Here is a 27,136-nt window from a genome sequence, read left to right on the forward strand (position 1 = left end):
GCTATACTGGGGATTGAATTCAGGGTCTTGTGCATGTCAGGCAAGGGCTCTATTGTTGAGCCTCTCTCCCAGCCCCTCACTGGGGGATTCTAGGCAGGGGCTCTACCACTGAGCCACACCCCAGCCCCTCACTGGGGGATTCTAGGCAGGGGCTCTACCACTGAGTCACACCCCAGCCCCTCACTGGGGGATTCTAGGCAGGGGCTCTACCACTGAGCCACACCCCAGCCCCTCACTGGGGGATTCTAGGCAGGGGCTCTACCACTGAACCACACCCCAGCCCCTCACTTGGGGATTCTAGGCAGGGGCTCTACCACTGAGCCACACCCCAGCCCCTCACTGGGGGATTCTAGGCAGGGGCTCTATCATGCAGCTACCTCCACAGCACACTTCTTAATTTTGAAGCTTTTAAAAGTATTGTTTGTTTTGAGTTAAGTTTTCACTATGTAGCTTGCAACTCACTAAGTAGTGAGCATCAAACTTATAGAGACCCTTCTGCCTCTTCTTCTTCTTCTTCTTCTTCTTCTTCTTCTTCTTCTTCTTCTTCTTCTTCTTCTTCTTCTTCTTCTTCTTCTTTTTATTTTTTGAGACAGTGTTTCTCTGTGTAGCTTTGTGCCTTTCCTGGATCTCGTTCTATAGACCAGGCTGGTCTAGAACTCACCAAAGTCCACCTGCTTCTGCCTCCCAAGTGCTAGGATTAAAGGCATGTGCCACCACCGCCTGGCCTGCCTCTGCTTCTCAATTGCTAGAATTAAAGATGTGGATCACCACACAGATTGGATTTATTTTATTTCTAGTTGTGTGTATATGTATGTGTCTATATGTGGGTATGTACACATGAGTGCAGGTGCCATGGAGGTCAGAAGAAAACATCAGATTCCCTAGAGCTGGAGGGACACGATTGTGAGTCACCTGATGTGGGTGCTGGGAACCAAGCTCAGGTCCTCAGAGCATTAGCTGCCATTAGAGCTCTGACTCCCCGGGCCATCTCTCCAGCCCCTATTCTTTCAATGACCCAGGCTGACTTTGACCTTGTGTTTCTCTTGCCCCAGCATCCTGCGGAGCCAGAATGATAGGGGTGGCCCGCCATGCCCAGCCTTGTGTGTGTAACGCCAAGGCTGGCTGCAGCCTGCAACCCAGAACCTCACACACGCCAAAGCACACACCCTCCCACTGAGCACATCCCTAGGCTCTGAATGGGATTTTAATAGGTCTTTCCTACTTCTAAAATTTTTACTTTTGAAAAGTATAATGATTCTTAAAATAGATTCTCATTGTTCAGATGTCATTTCCAGTGGCTCTGTTCCTTCGGAGAAGTTTCATTCCTATAAAAGGAGCCTTGCTTATCCCAGATGTCAACTTGAATCTTCTTGTCACTCACACGCCTTCCTTCATGTCTTCCCCTGAAAAGTAACCATGTGTTAGCACCACACAGGGCTCACTGAATGAGCTCAGCAGGACAGGAATGCACAGGGCCACTGGAGCAAGACATACCGTGGCTGTCGGAAATGGGTATCACGAAGAGTCTCAGACCAGATGTCCCCTCAGCTCAAAGGGTAGAGAGTTAGGTTCCGCAGCACCTAAGTCTTCTGCCACCTGCTCATAGAGTCCTCTCAGATCTTCATACTTGACCTCAGGCCAGCGAAGGTCATAGGGGTCCTAACAGGCAAGAAAGTGGAGTCAGAGCCACAGAGAGACGCAATGTGGGATATCACTGCAGTTCTGGGGGACACACATCCCTGTGAGATTCCTTTTAAGCCCGATGGTTTAGCACACTTGCTTGCCATGCACAAGGCTTTCTGGGCAATGCCCCCCCCCATGCTGCTGAAACCAAAATGAAGCCAGAAACCATTATAAATAAGCCATTGTGGATCATACTTGTGATTCTAGTGTCCTAGAGGCTCTTGCTTTTAGTTTGAAGAGAGCCTGGTCTACATAGTGACTTCTAGGCTAGCCAGGGCTACATAACAAGGACCCACCCTACCTCAAAAAGGTTCTCTATCTGTCTATCTGTCTGAAAGTGGAATTTGAGAACAGTCAAGGTGGGGTGAGGGTGGATTCTGTTGAAGCTAGAAGATAAGCAGACAGGAGTTCATGAAAATGGTTCATTATAATCACTTCTCTGTGTGGGTGGGGTATTCTCTATAATTGAGGTTTAAAGCTGGGTATGGTAGCATCTGCCTATAAATCTTATCACCCAGGAGTCTGAGGCAGGAGGATTTTGAGTTAAGAGCTACATTGGCCTCTGCATAGTGAGATAGATAAATAGATAAATGAATAGATAGATAGACAACACAGAGCAAAACAATAATACCCAGTAATAATGATGATGATGATGATGATAATAATAATGATAATAATGATAATAATAATGATAGCTGAGAGCCAGATGTGGTGGCTCAAGCCTGTAATCCCAATATTTTGAAAGTCATGGCAGGAGAATTGTCATTAGTTCAAGGTCAACCTGGACTACAGAATGAGAAAGACCTTGCTTAAATAAATAAATAAATAAATAAATAAATAAATAAATAAATAAATAAATAAATAAATAATAGAAATAATAGAAATAGATCGATAAATAATAATAAAGTGACTAATAAGTACAACCCTCATGATGTCAGCTTTGGCATCTCAGGATGAGTCTCACCTCTGTTTGTCTCATAGCCCCTAATACATTTCCCCATCAAAATGAAAGACAGTCCAGTGCGGTGACACACAACTGTGATCCTAGCACTCTCTGAAGCTGTGGCAGGGGGATTGCCAGTCTAAGGCCAGTCTTTGATATACAGTGAGAAGCTGGATTTTTTTTTTAAAGTATGAAACTGTGAGATGGCTCAGAAAGCAAAGACACTTGCCACCAAGCTGACAACCCACGTTCAACCCTCAGGACTCATGGTGGGAGGAGAGAACCAACCTCTACCAGCTCCCCTCTGACCAACACACACACATGCACATACATGTACACATATAATCAATTAAGTGGGGGAAGGTCATAGAGGGTGGCCCTTCCTGGGGGAGTGCTCTGTTCTAGGACTCAGGGAAAAGGCATGTGTAGTTCAGCAAACCCCAGAGCAAACACGAGGCAAACACGAGGTAAACACGAGGCTCTCACCTGCATCAAGAGCTGCAGATGGTTGATAATTATAAATTGTCAGGAAAAATCAGAGAATGATAGTATTTGTGCTGTATAAAAATTAATTAGAAAAAATTAACTAGAATTTACTGAGAGGTGATGACACATGCCTTTAATCCCAGCACTCTGGAGACAGAGGCAGGAGGATCTCTGGGAGTTCAAGACCAGCCTGGTCTACAGGGTGAGTTCCAGGACAGCCAGGGCTGTTACACAGAGAAACCCTGTCTCAAAAAACAAAACAACAACAAAAAAACCCTCAAAACCAAAACAAAATAAACAAACACAAACTAGAATTCAACTTTGAACACCCAAATATAAAGTCTCCTTGGAATACAGCCTGGTGCGTTGATATACACATGAGCTGTGACTACTTCTACCCTGTGACAGCGGTGAATAGCTTAGAGGAAGGCCATACGTCCCCCAAAGCCCAAAATATTCATTCTTTGGACCCTGTGCAGACACCCCGAGGATTCCACCAGCGTTTCCCAGGAAACACACGGTCCAGCACCACGGACAGCGCTTCAGCAGCCCTGTCATCCGAGCTGGGACAGTAGAACTTATGTCCACGCCTTGGGTTGACACCAAGGGAAATCCTCGGCCCAGAGATGCTGGGGTATTGGTCAGGCTCAGAGGAGAGTCTGGCTTTTTGTTTTGTTTTGGTGGATTTTTTTTTGAGGCAGAGTCTTGATATGTAGCCCAGGCTGCCTTTGAACTCCTAGTCCTCTTGAGTGTGGGAAGACGAGCAGGTACCACCATGCTCAGTTTGAACGTTAGGCATGTTTCTCATCTCCCTTGGCATGATGCAGTGGGTGGGAGGGAGATGGAGGTGCCTGTCCATCGTTGGTACCTGCCCAGCCACCGTCCTCACTCACTCTGGGCTCTCTACCCTCTCCCACTCTCAGCCCATCGTATTGAACAGTGCTGGCCCGTAACCTCTGGCCCCGTAGATGAACGCCAACCCAGGCTTATCCAAATGGAACAATGTGCTAGATGTGGTGGCTCACACAGGTAATGCCAGCACTTGGGAGATGAAGACAGGGCAATCAGGAGTTCAAAGTCATCTTCAGCTACATAGTAAGCTTGAGTCCAGTTTGGGTTGTATAAGTCCTATCTCAAAACAAAATCTCCAAACCAAATGATATATTCTATCGTGTCTCAGCGGTTGGTTCAACAAATGCATCTGGCCAAAGGTGGATCAGTGTGTGCCAGCACCGTGCATTGGGAATTTCTTGGAAAAGAGACATTCTCTTTCTTTGAAGATTTTAAATCTAACAGGATGGAAAGCTGGCTCTCTTACAGGAAACAGGGAAAAATTCTGAGTCCTGTTGTAACCATAGATGATTCTAGCATGTAGCTTTTCAGCTGAGTGGATCAAAAAATTCTTCCTCAGAGGAGCAAGTTGGCTCAGCAGGCGAAGGCACATGCCATGAAAGTCTGGTGGCATGAGTTTGATTCCCCAGAACCCACACAAAGCTTTCCACAAAACTGTCCTCTGACATTCACATGTACGCCGTGCATGCACACATGACAATAAATAAACTAGTTTTTAAAAACTCTTTCTCTCGCACAGCTTATTTACCTAAGGCAACATATCCCTTCCTTCTCCAACAGTGGCAGAACTTTAGACAACAACTCCCAGAGCCTGTGGCTAGACGGAGCCTTGGGATCATGTTCCCGTCGATCAGAGGAGGGCAGAGGGACAGGTGACCATTTCTGGGTCTCTCTGGCACCTTCTTTCTCTGTCCTCCTCTAGCTGATTGATCCTCCCATCCCCTTGGTAAACTGACCTATGCCTGCAGACCCCAGCAATGGGTGTGTTGGAAAATGGCGGGAATACAGGGAGAGAACTCTGGGTTCTAAATCACCAGGCACAGCAGGACTCCACTTGGGCAGCTATGTGAGAGGAAAGATCTCATTTTTCACTTGGAGGAGACAGAATCTCACTATGTAGACAAGGCTGGCTTTGAACTCACCCCCCTTCCTCCTCCTCTCTGGCATGTGCCACCATTCCTGGGTCAGGGTGTATCATGTAGCTCTTCCTGGCACTGCATCGAGGCTGGGCCTCTTTGTCACAGTGGCGTACCCTAACTGACACACCGTAGGAGGTGGGCTTCCAGCCTAGACAACCTGCTGATAAGAATCTCCTCACCATTTGGACTTCGTCATAGAGGGGTCCCCAGACCCCAGGCGGGCCATAGGCTCTCTCCACCTCATCATACAGGTGTCCAGGGAAGGCCACTTCATCTTCAGTACCTGTGAAGGCTGGAGTTGGGAGACATTAGGGTTAGGATGGGAAAATATCTCCCTCAAAGGCTAACATGTTGGGGGTTCAAGCCACTGCTAGAGGCCTGGGAGGTTCTGGAAACTTCAGTGGAGGGTGTGGCTAGCTGAACAAAGTAGGTCCCTGGGATGTGTCCTTGGGGTGGGGAGTCTCTTGCCTCTGGTCACCTTCCTGTCTGGTTCACTCTGCTTCCTGTCCACCATGAAATGAGCAGCCGTCCTGGCCACACAAGCTTGTAGCCAAGCAGCCATGGATAGAACCCTCTGAAGTGAGGCAATAGAAATCTGGCCTCCTCAGGCTGTTCTCTGGGGTATTTTGGTCACAGTAATACAGAAAAGTAACTGACGTAGCTTGGAAGGAAGGCTATCAGAGGGCCCAGTTCAGATGTCAGAGTACCTGGAAATGGGGAGTGGTCATGACTCACCTTGGGGATAGGACACCTCTTCCAGTGTGGGGGGGAGCTGGGGGCTGAAGTCCCTCATGGAGTAGTAATGTGGTTCCACTTCCGCTGTGCTAGCCTGTCACACACACACACACACACACACACACACACACACACACACACACACACAAAACCAGTAGACAAGGTCATTTCCCTTGACTCGCTGGTTCCAGGAGATGACAATGATCAGCCTGGAGCTGAGGCTGGAGGCTGCCAGGTTGGGGTGGAGTGGGGTGGGGATGGGGGTGGGGGTGGGGGTGGGGGTGGGGGTGGGGGTGGGTGGGGTGGGGGTTGGGGTGGGGGGCCTCACTCACCACAGAGCTTCTCGTGTCCCGGTCCCCAGTCCACTGACTCTCCTCATACTCGTTCCTGATTCGGTCTTCCTCCGACCTTCCAGGAAGAAAGATGAAAGCTGGTACTGAGCCTGCCCCCCAAACCCCTACCCCCCACCCCCACCCCCCACCTCCCCACCTTCCCACCCCATCCCACCCCACCCCTGCCGCGGCACTCCCAAGCTTCTCCTGCTTACCCCGCCTCTGTCTTTTCTGAGACCTCTGAGAGAAACAGGAAAAGGGGTTTCAGAGACTCCGCCCTCCTGGACCTGGGCAGAGCTGTGCTGTGCAGAAGCCCCAGGGTCCCGGACCTGGGCAGATCTGTGCTGTGCAGAAGCCCCAGGGTCCCGGACCTGGGCAGAGCTGTGCTGTGCAGAAGCCCCAGGGTCCCACCCCTCCGGTCTCCAGCAGTGAGGGAGTCTCTCCTCACCCTCAGCCAGGCGCCTCAGTCTTCTCCGCCAGAGGAATCCCCCAACACAGGAGGCGTTGGAGAGCAAGAGAAGACCACCGACCGCAAACAGCAGGGGCAGCAGGGGCAGCCTCGGGGGTCCTGGGAGCGGGAGACGCCCCTTGGTGAACCCCGATGCCTGGATGCAGGCTGGGAGCTGGGTTCTGAGAAAGCCGGGCCCTAACTGTGCCTAAGTCACCTTGAAGATCGGTGCCCCAGCGCACTTCAGGTGTGATGACGCAGTGTAAAGGGTTAACTGAGCGCAGAGGGTCAGGCCTCAGGGTGGGTGACACCCCCCACCCAAGCTGGGAACGCCATGGTGTGTGACCTGAGCTGCGCCCCATCATGGCGCACTGACACCTCCAAAACCGTGAGTGAAGCAAAGCCTGCCTCCTCATAAGCCCTCCTGTCAGCTGACTGGTCAGGTGATGGCAAGAGCGGCCCAAGGTCCAAGAGGCAAACAGGCCATGACCCCAGCTCCACCCGTTCTTAAAAAAGTGATCTGTTGTAATGTGTGGGAGCATATGTATGAGTGCGCATGTGCGGCTGCCCACATGTGGAAGTTGGAGGTCGGTGTTGGGTGTCTTCCCCTATTGCTCTCTGCCTTATTTTTAAAAAAATATACATATATACACACACACACACATATATATACACAATACACACATATATGTATATATAACATACATATACACATATGTACATATACATACATACACACATATGTATACATACACAAACACACATATATATATACACATATATACACATACACATATAGACATACAGACACATACACACATATACATATATATACATATATATCAGTTTATTTATTTTATGTGTTTAAGTATTTTGCCTGCACATATGTATGCAGATCATGTGTTACAGGTGGTTGTGAGCCTCCATGTGGGTGCTGGGAGTCAAACCCAGGTCCTCTAGAAGAGCAGCCAGTGATCTTAACCACAGAGCCATCTCTTCAGCTCCCAGTTTAATTTTTACGAAGATTTATTTTTGTTTTATGTGCATGAATATTTTGCCTGTATGTAAGTATGTACACAATGTGTGTGCTGTGCCCCCAGGAGACCAGAAGAGGGGGCAGAGCCCCTGGAACTGGAGATATGGAGGGCTGTGAGGCACCATGTGGGTGGTGGGAACTGACCCTGGGTCTGCTGGAAGAAACAGCAAGAGCTCTTACCTGCTGAGCCGTCTCTCCAGCCCTAAAGAAAGATTTACTTGAATTTGAAAGTGTGTACGCGTGTTCTCTCAAGCGCATGCATGTGCCTGCAGAGGCCAGAAGAGGGCGCTAGATCTTCTGAAGCTGAAGACACAGGCTGTTGTGAGCCATCTGATGGCCAGGAACTGAATCCTCTGTCTTGTTTTTTTGGGACAGCATCTCACTGAACCTGGAGCTGCTGCTAGCCAGGCTGGCTAGCCATCAAGCCTTTGGGGTCCACCTGCCTCTTTCCCAGCCCCCAGTCGCAGCTGGACTCAGGTCCTGTATGACAGTGTTTACCCGCTGAGCCATCTGCCCAGTCCCTGGACCCTTCTTTTCACCCAGGCTTCTTCCTCAAGTCAAACTGTTAGCAGCAGGCCCTCCCTCCGCCTCCACAGAGCCCTGTCTGTGACAGGAATCCCCCTCTACACTGGCTCCATGTTAAGGTATGCCATTTGCCAGTGGGGGCAGTGGCTAATATGACAGAATTCGAAGCTTGAGCTATCAGAGCTCACCTTTCTCGCTGTTCTTGGAGCCCCTGGCCATCTCCATGTGGGCACTCTAAGGAGCAGTTACCTCCATTGTCCTAACCTTGAGCCAGATGACTGAACACGTATGAGGAGGAAGCCATCTGAGGTCAGTCACAGTCTAGTGGTCAGCTGACCATAGAGATGATTTAAATGAGTCCAGGCCAGAGCTGTCCCAGCAGACTCAGAGTATCATGGGAAATGTATGTTGCTAAGCAGCTCCGTGTTTGGGGTAGTTTGTCACACAGCTGAAGCTAACTGATACAGCCACCTCACCGTGACAGCGTGGATGTGGCCAGTTCTTTTGGTTGTTGCTGTTTCTTTTGGGGGTGGAAGTGTCTCGCTCTGCAGCCCAGACTGACTTCAAACTTGTGATCCTCATGTCAGCCTCTGAGTGCAGGGAGTGTAGGTGAGCACTGGCTAGCTGATGGTTTTAGAATTAAGATAGGGCTGCGAAGACGGTGTAGGAGAGAGAGCACATGCTGTCCAAGCACGAAGACCAGAGTTTGGATCTCCAGCATCCACACAAACGCTGGCTATGGTGTGTGCGTGTGCGTGTGCGTGTGTGTGTGTGTGTGTGTGTGTGTGTGTGTGTGTGAGAGAGAGAGAGAGAGCTCACATGCATGTGTGTGCAAGTGTGTGTGAGAGTGTGTGTGTGTGTGTGAGAGAGAGAGCTCACATGCATGTGTGTGCAAGTGTGTGTGTGAGAGAGAGAGCTCACATGCATGCGTGTGCAAGTGTGTGTGTGTGAGAGAGAGAGAGCGCATGCGAGTGTGTATGTATGAGAGAGTGCATGTGTGTAAGTGTGTGTGTGTGCATGTGTTGCAGAATGGAGATAGGCTCTCTGGGGTTTGCTAGCAGAGCAGCCTAGCTAAAATATGTCAGACAGAGGGGGCTGGAGAGATGGCTCAGTGGACCTGAGTTTGATTCCAAGCACCCACGTTGCGTGGCTCACAACTGCCTGTAACTCCAGCTCCAGGGGATCCAATGCCCTCTTTTGGCCTTTGTGGGCACCCCCACACACCTGCCATTTACACACACCTTAAAAAAGTAAATAGTAATGATTATTACATCCTAAGAAAATAAAACATAGATCTCTAGATTCACAGACAGACCCTGTCTCAGGGGACCAAGGCAGAGAGTGATTGAGGACACCCAATGTGGTCCTCAGGCCTCTGCATTCACAAAAGAGGACACACACACAGCATCAAATTATGCCGGGCTCAATAGCTCGTACTTGTAAATCCAGCACTTGGAAGGCCGGGGTCAGAAGATTACTACAAATTATAGCAAGACCCTGTCTCAAAAACAAAAAGGAAAGAGTGGGTCTGAGGAGGCATCTCATCGGCAGAGTGCTGATATGGCATGCAGAGACGCGGTCCCGGGTGTGATCGCAGAATTGCTCAGGAAAGAAGAAAAGCTGTCGCTTCCAGCAAGAAGAGCGGAACGGGACACATGGGGGTCTGCAGGGGTTCAGCTAAGTCTTTGGCAGTGGTGACCACAAGGGAGGAGACTGGGTGAAGAGAAGCGGAGAGGAGGCGCAGGGAAGGAGCGCTTGCCTGGAGGCTGCTTTGTGGGCAGCTGGTGGTCTGTGTCTTCAGGAGCCTGGTCCAGGCCTGTGGGTGGAGAGAGATTAAATTAATACCAGGAATCGGATAAGCCCAAAGGAGCCTCCACGTCTTAAGCTCTTCAGCTGACTTAAAAGATCACAGAAATGGCGGGAGGCTTCTTAGGGACATTTTATTTTATTGCTTTTTTTTTTTTTTTTTTTTTTTTTTGAGACAAGGTTTCTCTGTGTAGCTTTGCACCTTTCCTGGAACTCACTTGGTAGCCCAGGCTGGCCTCGAACTCACAGAGATCCTCCTGGCTCTGCCTCCCGAGTGCTGGAATTAAAGGCCTGCACCACCACCACCTGGCCTTTTTTATTTTAAGATTTGTTTTTATGTGTATCAGTGTTGTGCCTATGTGTATGTGTGTGCACCATGTGCATGCCTGGTGCCCAGGTGGTTGGTGCTGGAACCAACCCCAGACCCTCTGCCAGAGTAACCAGTTCTCTTAGTGACTGAGTCACCTCCGCAGCCCGCTCTGTGACGTTTTAAAGACAACGATACATTACAGCAGTTCTGTGCCAATAATGACAATGAATTATTAACTAGTGTTTTATAGTGTATATGTTCTTTTACTGTGAATCACCAACTTGTTGAATTAATAAAAAGGATGTGGGGGGGGGGCTCAGTGGGTAAAGGCGCTTTTCACTAAGCCTGATGACCTGAGTTCAATCCCTGGATCCACACCGTGGGAGAAGAGACCTGACTCCTGCACCTTGTCCTCTGACCTCCACAGCATGCCGTGACATGTTTGCTTGTGTACATGAATGCACACACAATCGGTCATACATACAAAAACACTTAAAATAGCTTAGATATATCTATGCATTTATATGTAGATATGTAAGAAGCAATAATAATGAAAGACAAAGAGGCCGTGAATTTGGTTGGAGGGAGGAGAGGGAAGGGAGAAATGATGTAATTATGTTTTAATTTAAAAATGGGACAATAGGAAAGACAGCTCAGCAGGCCCTTCCAGAGGACCCAGGTTCAGTTTCCAGCACCCACAGGGTGGCTCACAACTTTCTGTAACTCCCATTCCAGGGGATTTATCCTTGGCTGGCAGTAAGCACACACAGAGTGCCCATACATACAAGCAGGCAAAACACCCACCCAAATAAAAATTTTTAGAAATAAAAATAAATAATACTTAAAAAATTAAAAATCAAGAATGTCTTTAAACAGAAAAAAATGAATTTGGAAAAAAATTTAAGGGTATTCATCTCTGTTGGAGTTCCACAGCAGAGGTATGAACTAGACATTGGAGCGAGGGAAGTGGACATAGTTTGTGTTTTAGTATTCAAGGGTAAGGACTGGAATGGAAGGAGCACATGGCGGGGTGTGGGGGAGACCAGGAGGAAGACAGAACCGGGGCGTTCCTGGCAAAGCAAGCCGAAGCAGAGCGGGACGTCTCCTTTACATTCAGGTCATAATTTTCCACAGTCTAAGAGCACATAGATACGTCACTTCCTCTAATCCTCACAAAAGTGAGAGGAACCTCCTTCCAGAAACCTGGGTGGAGAACTCGGGGAGGAAAGTCTGTTTCCAGCTGGGACGGTGGCTCATAGGGCAGACCCAGCGCTCACAGTGAAAAGCCAGCCTGGAAGGCACAGTGCACTTCCAGGCCAGCTTGGGCTGCAGACTGAGATCCTGTCTCAATAATCAAAGAACAAAACACAAATAAAAACTACTTTTAGAAACAGATATTTGCTTAAGGCTACAAAACCAGGAAGTGGTAAGCTTCAGGCCTCTGTAAACCAAGCCGTGTAGACTTAACGCATGCGCTGCAACATCTGTCAGATCTCAGTGTTCTCATTGGTCATTTTCTTGTGTTGCTGGGCCCTAAGTGAGGGCCTCGATTTTTTTTTTTTTTTTAGACAGAGTTCTTCTGTGAAACAGTCCTGGCTGTCCTGGATCTCGCTCTGTAGACCAGGCTGGCCTTGAACTCACAGAGATCCACCTGCCTCTGCCTCCCTAGTGCTGAGATCAAAGGCGTGCGCCACTGCGCATTGATTGGTTTTATAAATTCTCTCGATCTCTGCAAAGAACTGGGTTTCCCTGACTTTTTTTTTTTGCTGTTTCTGCTCATTCTTTTGTCTTCTTCCCGATGTCAGATTTGGTTTAACTGGGTCTTCTTTGACCAGTCACCTTTCTGGTTTGCAGTTGTCTGTCTGTCTTTTATATTTACTTACTTATTGATTTTGTGTGGGTGGGAGGCACATGCGGAGGAGAGGACAACTTGTGGGAATCAGTTCTCTCCTTCCACCATGGGAATCCTGGGAATCGAACTCAAGCCACCAGGCTTGGCTGCAAGCACCTTTACCCACTGAGCCATCTCACTGGCCCCAGTGGGTTTTTTTTTTAACTCTAATAATATAAACTATTCATGCTATGATATGATAATATGCTATGTTATTTATGTTATACACTGACTCAGCTATATCCTCATGTTTATGTTTTATTTTCACTCAAAACTATTTTCCGCTGAGTGTGGTGGCGCACACCTTTAGTCCCAGCACTCAGGAGGCAATGGCAGGTGGATCTCTGTGAGGTCTAGGCATAGCAGTTCTGAGTTGCCAGAGATACACAGTTAGAATCTGTTTCAAAAACAAAACAAAAATCCCCCTAGTTCCTCCTTCCCCAGTCATTACAGATCAGTGGCTAAAAGTTGGTCCCTAAATCACATCCACTTGAGTTCAAGGCTTATCTCCAGCTCCTCTTAGCTGTGTGACCCCTGGCCAATTTTCTTAACTGCTCTGGGCCCCAACTCTTTCATCTGTGAGTAGGAGAAATAACAGTGTCTACTTTGCTCTACCATCCCCCAAAATTGTAAAACACACACACACACACACACACACACACACACAAAAAAAAAAAAAAAAAAACAAAAAAACAAAAACAAAAACAAAAACAAAAACAAAAAAACCATAAAACTTTCCCCTGCTCAGGACTGCCTCTTCCCACCTGGAGTAGTGATGGAGACCTGGATCCCTTTGTCAGCCAATCCACTGTCCCCTAGGGCATTGCTGGCCAGCAGCCAGATCCTGTATCGTGTAGAAGGCTTCAGTCCAGTCAGTGTGAAGGTGGTGGCCTGGGGTGGCAGGACATCTACATAGAGGAATCCTGGGGTCTCCAGGGCCTCGTACCTGCGCGGTGAGAACAGTCAGTCCAGCCAAGTGTCTCTCTCCACTGTCCGGCCCACTTCACCTGCCTCGGTGGAGGCCCCACCTGATTTGGAACCGCTGAGGCAGACCCCCATCAAAGCCAGGCTTCCACTCCAGCCCTACCGAGTGAGGGGTCCTGCTTACAACCTTCAGTCCCAGAGGAGGGTCGGGGCGGCCTTGGGAGAGAAGGGAGGGGATTGTTAGGGAGCACAAAGGGGGTCTAGAAGTTTCCCTCCAGAGTCTCCTAAGAATGATTCGGATCAGATGGTGCTGTGCTCAGTAAGTTCACCTCCAGGGGGCTGGGGAGATGCCTCAGTGGTTAACAGCACTGGTTACTCTTCCAGAGGATCAAGGTTTAGTTCCCACACCCACATCCAGCCTCTTCTGGCATGCAGGTGTGCATGTAGACAGAGCACTCATACGTTAAAAAAATACATAAATAAATTTTAAAAAATTTAAATCATTTGGACCAGTGAGATGGTCAAGTGAGATGAGTCAAGGTTGGTGACCCAAGTTCCACCCGTGGAATCCTCATGGTGACAGAAGAGGACTGATTCCCACAAGTTGTTCCCACACACGTGCACACACAAAAATAAATACATAGAATATAATAAAAAATGGTTTGAAGCCGGGTGTGGTGACACACCTTAAATCCAGCACTGGGGAGACAGAGGCAGGCATATCTCTGTGAGTTCGAGGCCAGCCAGGGCCACACAGGAAGACCCTGTCTCAAACAACCGAGTAAGGAGGGAAGAAACCGCTGTGGCAAGGACTGCCCTCCCCGAATACTTCTCGGGAAGCAACACTTGGAGTTTTTAGATTCAGTGTTCAAGGTGAACTTTAAAAAATTTTTGTATTTATTTTAATTCTCTGTGTGTGGGTTGTGTATGCATGTATATCTGTGAGCTGCTTGTGTGCCAGGCACCCTTAGAGTCACAGGTGGTTGTCACTCAGTGTGAAGGTGGGGAGAAGCCAGTGAGGCACACATCTAGTATCTCCACAGTCGGTAGAAAGAGGGGCATCCCCAGGTTAAGGTGTAGCTTAGTGATAAGGAGCTTACCCCACATACTCAAGGCCTGGATCTAACATCTTGTGACACCCTCCACCCCAACTACCACCAAATAAAACAAACCAGCCAGGCCTGGTGACACTCAGCTGTAATCCAGCCCTCTGGAGGTGAAGGCAGAAGGGCTGCCATTTTGAGGCAGGGTTGGCTACGTAGCAAGCCTGAGGTTAGCCTGGGCTACATAGCAAGCCTGAGGTTAATCTGAGTTACATAGCAAGACCTTGTTTCAACAAAACAAAACTCCATTCTCGTGCATAAACACCTCCCAGAGATCAGAAACACTTCCTGGTTCTGGCCAACCAGGAAACTGGCAAAGAGCTGTCCCCAACATCCCCCCAGCCGCTCCCACCGTACTGATGCTGACGAGCTGGATGTTGGTGTGGTCTGAACCGAGGGCGTTGGTGGCTGTGCATGTGAAGAGGGCGTAGTCCTGGGCTGCGGACACATTAGCAATGGTCAGGAGGCTGCTGTGGACAACGCCTTGGTGGTACCTGTGCTCTGTGTACCTGAAGAGAGGTGTGGTGGGGCTCAGAAAGAAAGACCAGGGCTGGATGACCGGAGCTGGGGTAACACTTGGCCATACCCGGGCTCACCTGGGATCCTGGAGATCCAGAGGGACCCCATCTTTGGTCCAAGTGAAGTCAATGTTGGGGACACCTCGGGCCCGGCAGTGGAGGGTGGCTGAGCTGGTTCTGTCCCCAGCCGCAGCCACTTTGGTTAGGGGAGTTGGGCGATCCACCTGGGGGGCGACTAGGGCAGGTTGAACGGTCAGTATGGGGAATGCGGGAGCGTGGGAGAGCTGTGGGTGACGGGCAGACCCTGAAGGTACCCACATCTCACGACAAGACGGACAAGCCCTCTCGCTGCTGGGGCCACCCCATTGTCCACAATGCACTGGTAAGCACCAGCCTGTGACAGTTTGGCCTGGTGAATCCGCAGACGCCCCGTGGGTCCCTTTGACATCTTCTCCATGTCATCGAGGCTCAGATCCTCCTCATCTTCCCCCTGGCATCCCAAGATACAGGAGCTTGTCCCCAGTCTGTCCTCAGATCACCCCCAAACTGTATCCCACCAGCAGCTTCTCCCAACTACAACCCCCCTGCACAAAGTCAATGAGATGGGTGACGTTTCTTGTCACCCACACAACCATTAATCTAGTCCATCCGTTCATCCACCAGTTCAGCCAGTCATCCATCCATACATTTGTCTAAACACTCATCACGCTTGGAACCCTCTGCAGACAGGGTGCAGCTTAGTGGAAAAGCATTTGCTTGGCATGCTCAATGCCCTGGATTCAGTCTCAAGCACTAAAAAATAAACTGACTGAGCTGCATGTGGTGGTTTACTTGCACTTGGGAGAGAGAGGCAAGAGAATCCCAAGTTCGGAGCCAACCTGGGCTACATAGCAAGTTCTAGGACAGCCTAGACTACTTATCAAGACCCTCTCTCAAATATATATGTCCTGGAATGGTAGCTCAGGCCTGTCGTCCTAGCACTTAAATGTTGGAGGCAGGAAGGTCAGGAGTAATTCAGTTCTTTGAGGACAGCCTCAGCTACATAGCATGCTTGAGAACATGGGTTACATCACCAGTGGTTCTCATTCTGTGGGTCAAGCGACCGTTTCACAGCGGTCATATAACACCCTGCATATCAGATATTTACATTACAATTCATAACAGTAACAAAATGACAGTTATGAAGTAGCAACAAAATGATTTTATGGTTGGGGGTCAGCACAGCATGAGGAACTGTACTAAAGGGTCGGGTCGTAGCATTAGGAAGGTTGATCAAACCTCGTCTCAAAAACAATGGACCTTGAAGACAACTCAGTGGGTAAAGACACCCGGGCTGAGCATAATCATGAGAATTTGCTTCCTGGGACCTAGTCGTTAGGAGACAACTGATTCTCACACTTATCCTCTGACCTTCACACACATACTATAGCACATATGCACTATACATACACACAATAAATAAACTTAGAACAGCAACAACAAAATGTACAAACAAAAACTACAATCTGCCTACCCATTCATTTATCTTTCCATCCACTCAGTTCAACAAACCATTTGCTTTTTTTCTTTTACAATTTTAAACATTCTTTATTATTAATTGTGGGTGTGTATGTATGATGTATGTGTGTGAGCATGGCACATGTGTGCAGCAGCGTGCAAGTGAATTACTTTTGAGGCTCAGTTCCCGCTGTCTGCCGTGGGGTCTGGGATTGAACCTATGTCGTCATGCTTGCAGAGCTTGCACCACCTCATCCGCCCTGTGTGCCTGTTTGCCGTCCTTCCAGGCGCCAAGCTACCCACCTCGCAGCGCTCATTCACGACATTTTTCACTCGTCGGTGTCCACATTCATAAATACGTGCACCTGCTTACTTATTCATACCCCGCCCCATTGACGTTTCTCTCAGTGAAGCCGTCATTCTAGACTTATTCCCACTCACCTCCTTTCTAATTCTACTTAGCCACTCTTTTGTCTCCATCAAGCATGGGACCGCTCATCCTCCTATCCATCCATTCTTTCACTCACCCATCCACTTTTTGTTCATCTATGCACCCACTTACACACACACACACACACACACACACACACACACACACACACACACTCAACAAAACCAGCTCTTGAAAGATATCCTAACCAGCATAGTCACATATGGCTTCACACTCGTGGCATCCACTCCCAAGGCACTCATAGCCAAGAGGCTTCCTCTTCCTAGTTCCACCTCCATCCACCAAAGGCGAGGTACTTACCAGTCTCTCCCAGCTGAACATCTCTGGGAGGATGGGATTGGCATCAACGGTGCAGACGATGTCCACGGAACCCCCAACATTTACCTCAGTGGGGTCCTGGAGGGCACGGATGGTGGGAGCATCTAGTGGGAGACAGGGGCTTGGAGAAGGCGCTTAGGCCCTGACAGGAGGGGGTCTCCAGGAGGAGGGGGTCTCCAGGAGGAGGGGGTCTTAGAGGAATGGCATGGAGGGGGATTCTCCGAGCGATGAGGCGATCCTCACCCTCGTTATACTCTGTATTATTAGAGTCTGGTGTGTGTGTGTGTGTGTGTGTGTGTGTGTGTGTGTGTGTGTGTGTTGGGGTTGGGGGTGTACCAGAACTGTGTCGGAGTGGGTTCAAGAGAACTTAGTTTTCTGGATGGAGGAGATCCCAAGTAAGAAGCCCCCTCTCTATGCAGATTCCACCTGGGGTCTCCCTAGCCATCACAGCAAGAGCTTTCCGAAGGGGAGGGCTCTAGGGTGGGTAGTTATCCCTGGTTGGGCGTCCTTTCACGAGGAGGAGGGGGAGACTCCAGGATGAGCAAGCCCCCTTGAGGGGGCGTGATTTCTACAGTAAAACTAGCTCCTCCCCAAACCCTCTCTTCCCAGGTTTCTGAGGGAGCTCACAATGCACGTCCAGCTTCACCAGCGCCTCGGCGGTGCCCTCTGAATTCTGGCAGTGAAGCTGATAGATGCCACCATCGGCTCGGGTCACATTCCACAGCTGCAGAGCTCCGCCAGACAGGATGCGATGGCGGGGACCGCCAGCTGGGGAAGGCCAGTGTAAGGAGCTTGGAAGGCTCGCCCATCCTCCTGAATCTGCACCCTTCTCCAGGTCCACACCCCACCTGGGCTGAGGCGGTAGCCTCGGAAGGTCCAGTTGAAAGCCTCCGGGGCGGGGTTAGCAGACACCAACACAGGCAACAGCGCCTGGCCTTGCTCCACCGCGGTCACTGCCAGCACTTGCTCCCCCAGGAACTCTGGAGGGTCTTCAGTGGGGGCGCCCCAGGAGGTCAAGAGTGTTGGTAAAGTTGGGTTCCAGAGAGAGTTAAGGCGTGAGTTCAAGGGTCAAAGCTAGGGTCGTGGCTAGGACTAAGGTAGTGGGCAGGGTAAGTGTTATAGCTGAGATCTGAGACAAGGCTCTGGATAGAAGCTAAAACCTGGCCAGATGGCTCAGCGGGAAAGGGAGGTTACTGAAAGACCCCACACGAGGGCCTGAGTTCAGTGCCCGGGAACTCCGCGGTGGAGGCGAGAACCAGCTAGCTTCCTTAAGCTCCTCCACCCCCTCGCCATTGCACGGGCAATCGGGAACACACACACAGCAATCAAATAAAATTTAAAACAAAACAAAAACAAACAAAACCCAAGCATGCCTTTAATCCCAGCACTTGGGAGGCAGAGACAGGCGAATCTCTGTGAGTCCCAGGCCAGCCAGAGCAACACAGTGAGGCCCTGTCTCAAAAACAAACAAACAAACAAACAAACAAAAAAAACCCCACAAAACCCCAAACCAAACCAAACCAACCAACCAAACAACAACAACAACAACAAAACAGCAAAAATGTGCAGAGCCACGTGGTAGTTCGAGCCTGCAATCCTAGTACTCCTGAGGCAGAGGCAGAGGCAGGAGGATTGCGGCAAGTTCATGGCCTTCCTGTTCCAGGTCAGCCAGGACTACATAGTAAGAAATTTAAAAATTGACAATTGAAGATCCAGTTTTGCAAAAGGATAGCAGCTAGGGTAAAGCCGAGGATGGAGAGCGTGGGTTGGAGGTGGCACCAGCCTGAGGTCAGGATGAAGGCTGGGGAAGTTACAGCCTCTGGCTCACGGTAAGACTCCTTTAGCGGGAGTTTGCAAGGTATCGGGGCGGGAGGGGCGGTGACCGGCCTGCGCACTTACACAGAACGTTGAGGCTGTAGAAGGAGCTCACAGTTTCGTGAAGTGCCGCGCTGTGAGCCCGACAGGTCACCCTGTGGCCGTGGTCTCTGGATGACACTCGAAGGAAAACACTCCTGGATGCAGCGGAGCCTTTGAACGGGGCGCTCCGGGGTGGTGCGGCCACGTCTTCCAGCCTGTGCAAGTTTCCCAAGTCGGGTGAGGATCCAGCTGGTTCAGATGTGAGAACAAGGTCCTCGGACAGTAGCTTAAGGAACAGAGGGGCAGGGTGGGAGGGGAGAGGACGGAACCCAGACGGGGACGTCCTGTAAGCTCACCTCTCTCCCTCCTTGTCCCAGGACAAGTTGACTGGGGGGTTGCTGCTGATACTGACGCAGGTCAGGTTCAAGGCATCGCCCGGGCGCAGTGCGGATGAGTTGGCCAGGATGGTCAGGTTGGTTGGGGGGACTTAGTGGATTAGAGAGTCGGAGGTTGAGGAGCCAGGGTACAAGTCTATACCGCTCCCTCCGCAACACCCGCCCGGCCTGTGCGCTCACACTGCACCACCAACTGTCTGGACGCGCTGAGCTGACCGGCCTTGCATGAGAACTTGGCTTGATTGTCTGAGGGTCCTATGACCAGCACCAGCTCGCGGGAGAACGTGCTGCCAGACTTCTCCAGACTGCCCAGCTGCACGCGCCGGGGCTCCTGGGGCTGCCGAGGCTCGCTCACCGTGCGTGAGTCCTGAGGACCCAAACAGGGTGGGTGGCCAGCCCAGACAGGGCCTTTGTGTGATAAAGGCTCCCTCAAGAGCCAGCACCCCACTACCTTAAAGGAGTGAGGACTGGAACTGAGTATCTCCAGTCCTAGTCTCTCCTGCCTGCCTTGATGGTTTGGGGACCCTGATGCCTATTGTGCACCCCCACCCCCGACCTCACCAGCCCCCTGACTGCTACAGGCCCCACACCCCCAAACCCATAAATGTGATATTTACAGAACTCTGCGAGCCAGGAAACTCCCTTGAAATCCCCAGACCCAGGACAGGAGTCTTTCACTTTTCTTTGTCTTTGTTGTTTTTTGCCTTGGTTTACTTGAGACCGATCTCATGTAGCCAAGGTTGACCTCCAAGGTAGCTGAGGATGACCTTGCACTCCCGATCCTCCGGCCTTCACCTCCCAAATGCTAGGGTAACAAGTGAGCCACCTCACCCTGACAGTTGCTTTTCTTAATCACCGCTCTTGGCCTGGAGAGATGGCTCAGCAGTTAAGATCGCTGGCTGCTCTCCAGAGGACCTGGGTTCAATTCCCAGCACCCATGTGGCAGCTCACAACCAGTTCCAGTGGATCTGAGCCCTCTTCTGACCAGGCATGAATGTGGCTCACAGACATATATGCAGGCAAAATACTCATCAAAAATAATAAATAAAACTTAAAACTTTCAGAAACTTTCTACTCTCTGACCTTTTCCCTAATTCCAATATTACCCCTTAGATCCCCGCCCCTCCCTCTCTCCCTCTCTCCCTCCTTCTCTCTCTCCATCGCTCTCTCTCTTCCCTTCTTCCTTATTTTCTTTAATATTAATTTTAATACAAGTGAATTTTCTTTAATATGAATGGAATTATAATTGCTTTATCTCTAGAATTTTAATTCAAAATTCCTTCTTTCATCTTGGAATTATTTTTCCAGATTTTCTAGAATGTCCTTGGGGTTTAATTAATTCTCATGGCATTTGTGTCTTTTCAGAATCTCTAGCATTTTCCAAGAAATGTGCGTTTCTCCATGTTCCGAGGGAGTGGAGGGGACGAGAGTAGCAAAAGTGTAGGGCTGGACAGGGTTGGTGGCGCACGCCTTTAACACAGGCAGAGGCAAGCAGATCTCTGTGAGTTGGAGGCCAGCCTGGTCTACAGAGTGAGTTCTAGGCTAGCCAGGGCTACATAATATCTTGTCTTCAGAAAGAAAATAGGGGCTAAGGAGATAGCTCGGTCAGTAAAGTGTGTGTGTGCTTGCTCTTGCACACACCTGCGGTTCGTGCTACACCTACACCTACACACACACACACACACACACACACACACACACACACACACGAGCAAAAGAAAAACAGAAAAAAAGAAGACAAGAAGGAAGGGAAGAAGGGAGGAAGGAAGGAAGGAAGGGGGGATCTTGCTTGGAACCTACCTTAAACCAGGTGAGGGAAGGGTCTGGATTGCCTCCGATGGCCAAACACACCAGCCTTACCCGAGTCCCAGTTCGGATGTACTGCCCCTCTGGGGGTCCCTCAATCCACAGCTTCTGGGCAGGGTCTAGTGAGACATGGGGAAAGAGAAGACATGTTTGTCTGGGCTGGAGCCTCAGGGTGACATCTGTGAAGCCTGCGGACTCTCTGGGCTCTAGGCGAGGGCTCACATTTCACGTTCAAGGTGAGTGATTTCTTGAAGGTGTCCTTACTGAAGGCATCGCTGAAGGCTTCACAGGTGAGGGACAAGCCATTGTCCTCCCTCCGCACCAAGAGTGTCAGATTGGACATAGAGATGTGGCCACCGTGCAGGCCCTAGCAAGGAGCGAACTTCAGATTTAGGGACTGAGAAGCCCCAACCCACGGAAGCAGAGGCCCGGGTCCAGCAGACCCCAAAGCATTCCCACCCTCCTCTGTGAGGCCCAGGAGTTGGGGCCTCAGTCTGGGCTCTTCAGGGTCCAGGGTCTCAAGGGATGGCAAAGCCTCATCTTCCACGTCCTCACATCCATGACTGTCTCATCAGTGGGCAGCAGCTGCCGTCCACCCAGCCACCAGCGCAGCAGGACCCGTGGGCGACTGGACTTGGTAAGGCAGCAGAGGGTCACATTCTTGTTCTCAGACTGCGATGCAGATCCCAGGATGGTGATGGCGCTGGGGGGAACTGAATGACAGGGCACAAGGAGAGATGGAGTGCAGGCCGGGGTCTTCACAGACCAACCCAGACGGATGGGGGTGGGGACTGACGACCAGGTCTTGGGCATCAGATAGGCCTGCCGTGAAGGCACAGAGGGCTCTCTGGTTATGAACTGAGGTGGAGAGCTGGACTCACAGGTGACCTGCAGTGTGATGCTTCGCTCCTGGGTCCCTGCAGATACGCTGTTGTAGGACAGACAGCTGAGCCGAGCTCCATGGTCTTCGGGGCGCACAGTCATCACCAGCACACTGTGGGCCACTGCCTGGGCATGCTCTGTGCCCCAAGCTATGGACACCGGTTCACCATTCTGGACACAGAAGCAAGCCTAGTTGTCTCAGTACCAGTTCCTGGTCCTTTCTCCATCCCTCATGTCAGCCTCCGCCCTCACCTTCAGCCACTGCAGGGTAGCAGGAGGATTTCCACCTCGGGCCATGCAGGGCAGCTCCAGGTTCTGCCCTGCCTGGACATGCCCCTCATCCAAGCCTGGCCAATTAATGACAGGAGGTCCTGGGGGAACTGGAGAGCAGAGACCACTCAGTGGGCCTGGGAAGCCCATCTATTCTCTCTGGGTCCCATAACCTGCTTTTAATTTCCTCTTGTGGGCAAGGGAGGTGGAGCAGGAGGTAAGGATACTTGCCAATGTACCCAAGGACCTGACTTCAGTTCCTGGAACCTACATGATGGAAGGAGAGAACTAACTCCTGAAAGATGTTCTCTGACTTCTCCACTTGCCATGTGTATACACACACACACATACACACACACACACACACACACACGCACACACGCACGCACGCACGCACGCATGCACGCACGCATGCACGCACAATAATGACAATAATAATAATAATAATAATAATAATAATATCTTAAATTTCTCCTGACGGTCTGCTTTTGTTTCCGGTGCTGGGTTTGGGATCTGGGTCCTTGCATATCCAGAGCCGGATTCTTCCACTGAGCTGCATTGCCCAGACCTCAGCAGCCCAGGCTGGCCTTATCTTTTCACGTCCCGGGTGCTGGGATTATAGGCACATGACACCATGGCTAGTGACAATGCCTGAACTTTCTGCCATTCTTGAATCCCCCGTGCTCCCAAATCCTCCTGGGATGCCCATCCTCCACGCCCACAACTCCCCCCACCCTTCACTTGCACAGAATATTCATGGTGAATGAAGCCTTGATGGGAGCATCCAAAGCTGGGCTGGACCCCTCACAGACGAGTAACTGCCCATTATCGGAGCTCTGGGGTGTCACCCTGGAAACAGAGGATTCTGGAATCAGAGTCATCGTCTGAAATTTAGGGAGCCAGGATACAGAGGAGGGCATCCCAAATCCAAGTGTGCATACTGATTTATTCTAAGATCCGGACTCCCCTGGGAGAGATTTGGAGGTTCAACAATGAGAATAGGAGTACCCAAGGTCTTCACCTGGCCTAAATGTTTTTACTCAATACCTACAAACTGAGGTTACCATCAAGAAGTTTTGGGAGTCAGGGCGAAGCATTGGGTCCCAGGTATTCCTACAACTTGTGTCCATACTTGCATCACTGGGTCCTGGAACTCGTGTGGGATAACCTGGAGGTCAGGGTACAGGGAGAAAACCTCAGCTTGCACACCTGGCTTCAGCCTCTGTGATGAAGAGCTTCTCCTTGGACCCATCATTCACATTATAGGAGACGTCCAGTACAGCTTGTCCACCTTGGGGCAACAAGAAAGCTGAGTTGAGAGATGTTGGGTTTTTCTCCAAGGCAGATCCAGCAGCAGGCCCTGGAAGTCCTCAGGGAGGACACAGCACCCCTACCCCCCCCATCGGCTTTGGAGGGCAAGAAGCTGGGGTGCAAGTTCTGTCCTCACACACACTCAGGACCCCCTGAGTTCCAGGGTTCCCAGGGCTGCATCATGGGCCTCTCTTCCTCCTCACCCCCACCCCGTCTGCAGCGTCTCACTCCTGCAAGACCATTGGCACTCATAGCTCACCCGAGTGCTGACACACTCTCTCTACCCCAGGTCAGTAGTCTTGCATTCTCCCGGGTGTCTCCCCACAGTATCCCTTTCTTATCCCGCACATCCATGTTGGCCTCATTACCTGGGATGGTACTCAGGGGTGACATATTTGGGGGGCCCCTAAGAACACCTCCCTCCCACCCACACTCACTCTGGATGAAGGTGATGTCAGGTGCCGGTTTGGCATCCCCAGACACACAGGTGACCACATACTCCTGCCCAGCTACCCAGGTGACTGTACTTCCTGCCTCAGGCGTCAGCTGAAGCACTCTGGGGGGAACTGGAGAAAGGGTTTGGGGTTAGCCACTGCTCAGAGGTACATGTGAAGGTTTTGGGCAAGAGTTCAGGAAATGAGACCACCCAGGGCCCAAGGTGGAGGGTCACGGGAGCTTGGGCTTCTGGGTGGGAGGGGAGAAAAGGGCCCTGGAGGGGAGTCTCTCACCCACACCTAGGATGGAGAGGATGACTTTGGGAGACACAAACTCGGGGCCCATCTCTGAGCGGCTAACTTGACATTCATACTCTGCGTCGTCACTGAGGTCACAGGCTTCAATAAGCAGGTGGAATTCCCCTGGAGATGGAGTCCCTAAGGTCAGGGCCACACCTCTGCTGGTGGCTCAAGATCTCAGGCTCTGGTCTCTCACCTTTAGCAGGATCTCCTTCCAGGCTGTACCTTGGGAAGCCTGGGATCCTGGGGTTCGGACCCAGAAGGAGCCCATCCTTAGCCCACTGCACCACACTGCCAGGGGCTCTGACCCCACACGGCAGCTTAACCGATGTCCCTTCCACCACAGTCAGGTTTTCAGACAGAGTCCAAAAGCCCCGGGGAACGGAGGCAGGGATTGATGACTGGGCCAGGCCTGGGGACACAGAGGATTGACACTAAGAGACAAAGGTGGCACTTGAGGGCCACATGGCAATACAAGGCCAGTCTTGCACTCACCTGTGGTCAGCAGTCCCATGAGCAGCAGGGGACTCAAGCTGGAAGTCCTGTGTATTAGGTTCACCCCAGGGCCTCGGACGGTGGCTCCCTTAGTGCCCATTGCCAGCCACTTGGCTTGTTGTCTTGTCTGAGCCTCTGTGTTCCCTGCTTCTCTCTCTGTCTCTCTCTGTCTCTGTCTCTCTGTCTCTCTCTCTCTCTCCCAGTCTCTGCCTCTCTCCCTAGACTCCCATCTTCGTCTCTGACTGTCCTGGACTTTCTGTCGCAGAATCTCCTTTCTGCCCTAAGCTTGCCCTGTTAAAGGTTCTTTGAGTTCCAACCCCAAGCACTCAAAAATGCATCCTTTCTCTCTCTCTTTCTCCTCTGACAGTCTCTGTTTCTCTTTATCTATTACTATCTTCCTCTCACCCACTCACAGGCACTCAAACAGGATTGGCTGCTCACTGATACTTGGGGTCCAGGGAGCTTCTGAACCCAGAAAGCCAAAGCAGTCAGTCACAGCGTGGAGCCGCCAGAGCTGTTTCTTGGACCCAGTGTGAATGCACCCTGCCGCTCCCCCCAAGTCCTTCCTGAGTCTGACCAGCAATGAAATCCCCTGTCAGCACATGCCAGGAACATTCTTTGGTGCCTCCCCAGCTCCAGTGACCCCAAGGCCTTGCCTCCGAGAGCAGGTATGCCAGAGCCACCTCCCAGCTCAGGATGGGAGGCAGATCCAGGCCTGTGTGGGTGGGAAGGACCCCACCCCCACCCCCGCCACAGCAGCCATCCCAGACTGTGGCAAGTCCCTTCTTTCCCTCGGTGACATCAGACACTTCTGCTGGTGAAAGTGCAAGAGTGTGTTTGAAACCACGAGACTGTGGGAGAGAGGGAAGCCAACTGTGTGTGTGTGGGTGTGAGAGTGTGGGTGTTCCAGGGACGGTGAGGGTGGATTTCCATCTGTGAACATTTTTGGAATGTCTGGTACTGGGACAGCTGGTAGGACTGTGTCCACAGACCGCGGTGTGGGCAAATCTGGTGACACAGTTAAACACAGAGTGGGGTCTCTGGGAGCTGGGACATCTGAGTCCCAAGGCTGTGTGAGGGTCTTGTTCTAACGCCATTCCTCCTTTCTCTGTGTGTCTCTCCAGCCAAGGTGATTTATCTTCTTATTCTTCTCCATCTCTTTGATTCCTTCTCCTCCTCCCCCCCTCTTCTCCCTCCCCTTCTCATTCCTGTCACTCTTACTGCCCTCCCCCACTGTCACTCAGTAACAGGGACTCAGTATCTACAGCGTGCAGTCAGCCTATCTCCGTGCCTTTCTTATGCAGTTCCCTGGCTCTAGGCCTGATTCTGATCCTTGAATTTTAGAACCATATGTTGGCTGGCCTGCCTTCCCAACCCGGGTGCACAGCTGCTTCCGCCAGGGATAAGCCCCTTCTGCCTGCTTATCTCCTGAAGGAATTGCAACTGTTCCAACCCCCCACATCCCCTCTGTCTTCCCTACAAACCTCCTACCCCACCGCGGCTCCTCCTCCAGGAGGCGGTCCAGGCATCTGGTCTGCCCCCCCCCCCCCCAGCTATCCACCAAGGCTGAGCCCTCTGGTCTTTCTCTCCCACCCATCCCCATTATTGATTCATCACTAACTGAGGAAGGGTCTGCCACGGGGCCTTTACCAGATGGTACCCTTGGAGGCCAAGGTGTAGAGCTGTCAGTTGCTGGAACCTTTAATTAGTGCACACCTTCTACACTCAACCTTGGCTGTTTTCCTTCTCCGAACGCTCTGGGGACTCCAGGCTCTCCATTTTTCCATGCCGGTGGCCCCAGAGTGCCAGGAAAGGGAAGCTATATCAGGTGTCTGGAAAAACAGCCTCATCACCTGACTTCCTCCCCAAGACTCAGGAGTCCCAGGCTCAAGCCTGTCCTATTTCAAAACACAGAAGCCGGGAGTGCAGATTCCCCCAGAGCTAGAACCCCAGGACCTTCTTTTCCAGCCCCCCAGCCCCCTCCCCGACACTCCTATAGGACTCAGCACAGCTGTTCCATCTGTTGGTTTTCCAATCCTCCCGGGGCAGTGGGGGTGAGTGAGAATGAGATTGGTTGTTAAATCCAGTAGCTCTAAGACTTAAGACCAGATATCCCGAACCTGGCCCAACTGCGCCATACTGCAGACTGCAAGGTCCACCAGCTTCTCAGCCAGCAGAGATCTGAACCACCCTCTCCCTGAAGGCCAACCCTCTGACATTTAGACACACCAGTCTGAGCCCTCAATGTCATTTAATTCTGATAGGTCCAGGAATGTCAGACCTGGGACCTCAGCCTCCCCCCCGCCCCCAGCGCGCCCCTTTAGTAAGCTCAGGGTCCCTCCCACCTGCTCCGCCAGCTGCGCAGCGTGGGAACGCCCCAGCTGGGCTG

The 27,136-nt window shown here is 51.0% G+C and overlaps 1 protein-coding gene across 1 annotated transcript; it reads right to left on the reverse strand.

The window, feature by feature from the left end:
- Window positions 1-771: 771 nt before the first annotated feature.
- Window positions 772-25,308, reverse strand: Nphs1 (NPHS1 adhesion molecule, nephrin). Its single transcript, XM_076553768.1, has 30 exons — window positions 24,748-25,308; window positions 24,449-24,664; window positions 24,253-24,375; window positions 23,956-24,084; window positions 23,417-23,498; window positions 22,953-23,056; window positions 22,190-22,317; window positions 21,937-22,108; window positions 21,611-21,768; window positions 21,278-21,422; window positions 21,050-21,174; window positions 19,430-19,616; window positions 19,211-19,340; window positions 18,897-19,069; window positions 17,846-17,986; window positions 17,625-17,765; window positions 16,980-17,101; window positions 15,050-15,221; window positions 14,810-14,966; window positions 14,571-14,722; window positions 13,215-13,326; window positions 12,951-13,132; window positions 9,939-9,995; window positions 6,619-6,738; window positions 6,386-6,410; window positions 6,171-6,246; window positions 5,839-5,932; window positions 5,283-5,395; window positions 1,495-1,659; window positions 772-1,403 (listed from the first exon to the last, which is right to left on the reverse strand). The coding sequence occupies exons 1-29, from the start codon at window positions 24,845-24,847 to the stop codon at window positions 1,528-1,530; spliced, it is 3,768 nt and encodes a 1,255-aa protein (XP_076409883.1). The 5' UTR covers window positions 24,848-25,308; the 3' UTR covers window positions 772-1,403; window positions 1,495-1,527.
- Between the last annotated feature and the right edge of the window lie 1,828 nt (window positions 25,309-27,136).

This window comes from Peromyscus maniculatus, chromosome 1 (genome assembly GCF_049852395.1).
Source record: "Peromyscus maniculatus bairdii isolate BWxNUB_F1_BW_parent chromosome 1, HU_Pman_BW_mat_3.1, whole genome shotgun sequence".
Lineage (NCBI taxonomy): Eukaryota > Metazoa > Chordata > Mammalia > Rodentia > Cricetidae > Peromyscus > Peromyscus maniculatus.

What these genes read in the sequence shown, in the direction of transcription:
- Nphs1 (XM_076553768.1), bottom strand. Translation starts at nt 24,847, where the DNA reads ATGGGCACTAAGGGAGCCACCGTCCGAGGCCCTGGGGTGAACCTAATA. An exon ending in AGAGGTGTCCTATCCCCAAG is followed by an intron (nt 5,396 to 5,838) that starts GTGAGTCATGAC and finishes TCCCAACTCCAG; the next exon opens with CCTTCACAGGTACTGAAGAT. An exon ending in TCTATGACGAAGTCCAAATG is followed by an intron (nt 1,660 to 5,282) that starts GTGAGGAGATTC and finishes CTTGCCTGTTAG; the next exon opens with GACCCCTATGACCTTCGCTG.